This window comes from Belonocnema kinseyi, chromosome 1 (genome assembly GCF_010883055.1).
Source record: "Belonocnema kinseyi isolate 2016_QV_RU_SX_M_011 chromosome 1, B_treatae_v1, whole genome shotgun sequence".
NCBI classification, from domain to species: domain Eukaryota; kingdom Metazoa; phylum Arthropoda; class Insecta; order Hymenoptera; family Cynipidae; genus Belonocnema; species Belonocnema kinseyi.
The window spans coordinates 14,106,810-14,111,764 of NC_046657.1; the positions used below are offsets into that span (position 1 = coordinate 14,106,810).

Genomic DNA, 4,955 nt, shown 5'->3' on the forward strand with positions numbered 1-4,955 from the left:
AATATTGTTTAATAATTGTATTTTTTCATGCACCCAATATATTTTCTAGACAAAATATATTTCATGCACAAAATTTAATTCTGTTACATTTTTTCTACTGAAAATTTTTTCTGCTGAACATTTTTTCTACTGAAAATGTTTTCTACAGAAAATTTTGTCTACTGAACATTTTTTTTACATCGAATATTTTCTAGACATAATATATCATGCGCGCATATTAATTTAAAATTTATTTATTTAGGGCGTCTAGCATCCTGTAAATTCTTGAAAACCTTGAAAATTCCTTGCATTCTTTTTTTACCCTTAAAAACCTGGAAAAGCCCTTGACTTTTGCTTATAGTCCTGGAATTTCGTATTCCCATAAAGAAAAAATAGGTTTTCAAATTTTCTTTACTCTGCTAAACGAAAAAAGTGGCTGAACTGTTTTTTCTTAGTTGTCATTTGATTTATAATTTTTTTGTTTTATTTTAAAGTAGAAAAACTCACCTTTTTAACAATAAATTGTTCATCTTATCACGATGAAAATTACGAAGCTATAATCGAAGATATTTCAAAGTTTCTCATTTATTTCCGATTTTTGACAACTTTAACAACAATTTTATGTAAATTTCTGAAACCTAATGATTTTTTAACTCAATGTTTAACTATTCGATTATTGATTAAAAATTTATCGTTTTTTGTTTAAGATTCATATTTTCTGGGTAAACATGTAACTATTTTTTTTTTAAATTAGTGTTTTGGGCTGAAAAATTAAACTGTATTGTTGAATATTTGTCTTTTTGAGTTACAAGTTTTAGTATTTTTGTAGAAAATTCAACTATTTGGATGAAACGGAATTTTTTTGTTAAAAAATCACAGTTTCTTGTTGAAAATTTAACAATTGTGTTGCAATTCTTTCTCTATTGATTGGAAAATCTTTCTTCGTATAAAATTCACTTCTTTTGATAAAAATTCGTCTATAGTTTTTAGAAATTCAAGTCTTGATAATTAAAAAAAAAAATTCTGAATGCCAGTATTCTATTTTTATCTGATTTTTTTTTAAATTGCAAATTTAACTATTTGGATAAAAGTTGAACCACTTTGTAAAAAATTTATTTTGCACTTTTAATTTTTATCACAAATTAGACTGAAAATTCGATTATTTGTTTGAAAATTTATTTTTATGGTCGAAAATTCCAGTATTCTGTTAAAAATTAAACTATTTGATTAAAAATTCAAATTTTTTGTTAAAAGCTCATCCTTTTTCGTTTAAAATTCAACGATTTTGTTAAAGATTCGTCTATTGGGACAGAAAATTCTTCCTTTTTGGATTTAAAATTCACCTTTTTTTATTAAAAATGGAACTGTCTCGTTGACAATTTAATTGTTTTGGTTTGAAGTTTAATCAATTGGTTTAAAGTTTGAAAATTAAAAAAAAAATAAAATGAACAAAAAAAAACATATTTTTGATCATACAATTAGATTTTGGGGGCTTAAAAGAAATTTCGTATATGGCACTTTTTGATTTTCACTAGATCTACAATTTCTATGTTTAATGAAAAGTATTTTTCACTGTAAAAGAAAGACACGTGGAAAAATTAATTTTTTTTGTCCTGGAAAACCTGGAAAAATTCTGGATTTCTTTTTAAGCCATGCTAGACATTTTGATTAATTGGAATATTCCACATAATTGTAAATTTTTGCAGTTCTAATTTTTTCGCAAATTCTTGTAAGAAATTAAAACTTTAAGAAAATACAAAAATATACAAAAAAGTATAAAATTCGCCAGAATAATAGAAAAAACTTCTTTTTTCCTGTTATTACGATTTTGATTTATTTTATTTATTTGTAGATTTCTGTAAGAATGGTTCTAGTGTTTTTTACTTTTTTTAAACTTTCTTAAAAGAGTAATTTTGAATTGTTTAAACAATTGTTGCCACCTGTAAATCATGAAAAAAATTTATTTTTGGGATAAATGATACAATTACTGAATGTTAAAAGTAATTTTTCTCTGTTTAAATTATTTAGCAATTTTTTAAACAATTTTCATTTTTTCAACCATTTTTTTACCCCGTAAATTGTGAAAATTTATTATTTTCTAAAACGAATTTCGGTGAATTTTTGTGTCCCAAACAATTGGCGATGATATAATTAAACAATTAATAACACTTGCTTCTTTTCATAGGAAAGATGCAGAAAATTCTAGTTTTTTCAAATCTCTTGCGTTAGAAAAATTGCATTTTTCGTTATTTTTGAAAATATAATTCGACAAGTAAAAACTTTTCCATTCGCCATAAATTTCAAATATTTTTGAGACCGGGAAAACCCGTGAAATGACAGTAAATTTTTTTTTGACCTGGGAATTTTACAAATTTGTAGAAGAAAAATCTGTCCACGTTAGATTTCAACTGTTTTTAAATAATTATTGGAATTTTTATGTTTTTCAATTATGCTTTTATTTAGCTTACGATGCGTAATTAACAAATTTTTTACTTTAAAAATTTTCAATTTAAAATGTTTATTTCTAAACTTACATTTTTAATTTAAAGAATTTTTAACGCTTTCTTTAAGACTTGAAGAAATAAAAAATAAAAGCCTTTGATGTTGAAAATTTTTGATAAAAAACATTTTTATTTAATAAATAAATAATTTTTTAAAATTTATTTGTACTTTAAATAATAAAAAGTGAACAAAAACGATTTGACCAAACGATTTTAAACCAGTAAAAAATTTAAGAATTTTCAGATTTTAACTTTAAAACTTAAACGGTTTCAATATAATAATAATTTATAATAATATATGTATACATAATAATATATTCCTAATTAAAGAATTTTATTAAATTTAAAATATTGTTTCAGTCTAAAATATTCAATTTTTAACTCATTCAATTTGAAATTTTTAATTAAAAAGAAGATTAATTATCGAATATTTAGCAATATTTGACTTTTTATTTAAGACAAGTAAATTGGAACGAAATATTTAAAAGTAAAGAATCTTTAACTGAATCGTTTGAGATAGAAAACCTGGAATCGTTAAAATTTCGAAGAGCCGTTAAACTTTGAACGTTACAATTTTAATTTTTGTACTTGAAAAATGCTTAATTTGTGAGTGAATTAAAAAAATTTTCAAGTATAATTTACAAATGAACATTTGTAGAAAAAATTTCAGGAATTTCAAGAGATATTCAGGAGTTTTAAAAAGATTAAAAATCATCATGCAAATTTTAGAAAGTTTTCGGAAAGAAATTTTCTAAAATTGGTAGGATTTTCTGAAAATTTGAGAAAAAATTTAATTCATTCTAACAGATATTTAGAAGTTCTGAAAAAATTTCAAAAATATTAAAAAATTTAAAACAACTTCTAGATTTCTCAAGATTTTGAAATAAAATTTTGAAGCTCTCGAAAGATGTTTAAACTATTTAAAAAGAAAATAATTGAATTTCTAATTTAATAAGTGTTCACTTAAGATTTTTTTTCAATTTTTCAATATTTGTTGTTTCTAGCGAAAATTCCTTAAAATTACACAATTTTGAAAATTTTAAAGTTCATTGATTGATTGTTTAATTTAGAGCATTGGAAATGATAACGTGGATTTATATTTTTTTTATATTGAAAAATGTTAGTACCTTCAATTTTATACGCGTGAATTATTCAGCATTTGAATACAATATTTTTTAATTAAAAACTTTTAAATTTCAATTTTAAAAGTTCAAAATTTAACGGTTCCACTTTGAGTACTTTCATTTCCAGCTCAGTTTTTATGACCTCATTTGGAAATTTTTTTAACTTTAGTGTTCCATTTTTCCGATTTCATTAACCGTGAAAAATGTTTGCGAACCGAGGAACCCCCCCTCCCCCCCCCCTGGTAGTCACACATATTTTTAAAACAACCCCTAATTTTGGAAAGCCCCTTGAACCCTGCTTGAAATTTTCAGGCAGTTCAGAGCGTGATGCAAGAAACGGCAGATTTATCTTCGGGTCGATTGCCCGACGGTTCCACCGACTCATCCCTAACCGATTATTTTTTATCATACGAGGAACACATCCGAGTCACGAACAAACTGACCGACATGTTGACCTCGATCTGCGATTATTGTCACGAGCGATTGGGAAATTTGCTATCGGCGAGTCCCTCGGAAAAGGAAAAGTCAGCGAATGAAATTTCCAAGCCCGGGGAAAAGGAGAGTCCCTCGGGGAGTGAAAAATCGTCCTGGCTGAGTGAACGGGCGACGACGGCTCAGGTTTGCAGATTGGCAAATATGGTCGATTGTTTCACTGAAACTTGCGAGAAGATCTGTGGAAAACAATCAACGGCCTTACGCTCAGCTTTCAAAGTAATTGTTTTCTTGCTTCTTTAACAGTGATGGGTAAAATAATTTTTTTAATGGAACGAGTTGTCCAGGCCTCACCAGACAGTTGAGGTACCTAAAGTACCCTATTTTCAAGATTTTTGAAGACAAAAAAAAATAGCAAAAGTGAGGCAATTTTTGTGAGAAATAATTCCTGGAGATTATCTTTTTAGTTATTAATTTTAATATTTGGTTGAAAATTTAACAATTTTCTTTAAAAGAAATCCTTTCTTGTTTGCAAATTCAACTGTTTTGTGAAAAATTCGTCCTTTTGGGTTTACAAAATCAGATCTTTTCTTAGGACATTACCTTTTGTTTAAAATTCATATTTTGTTGCTGATAAGTCAACTGAAATCTTTTCTGGATGAAATGGATGAAAACTATTTTGTTCTGAAAAATTTTCTTTTTTATTTTAAAAAAATCATCTTTTTCAATGTAATTATTGCATCTTTCTGGGAAAAAATGCAATTTTTTTTGTTGAAAATTAAAAGGTTTTCTAGAAAATGTACTTTTGTTTAAAATTCGCATTTTTGTGTATGCGTGTTTCATTCTATTATTTCATTATATTTTAAATTTATTTTTATTTAATAAATATTATTAGTATAATATACATTATATTAAATAA

At 25.4% G+C, this 4,955-nt stretch overlaps 1 protein-coding gene across 1 annotated transcript in view; it reads left to right on the forward strand.

Moving 5' to 3' along the window:
• LOC117172520 (vacuolar protein sorting-associated protein 54) overlaps positions 1-4,955 on the forward strand; it is a 78,446-nt gene that overhangs the window by 41,927 nt on the left and 31,564 nt on the right. Inside the window, exon 9 of the mRNA XM_033360544.1 lies at positions 3,917-4,315. Coding sequence (XP_033216435.1) covers positions 3,917-4,315 — 399 coding nt within the window. The remainder of the gene's footprint in view (positions 1-3,916; positions 4,316-4,955) is intronic.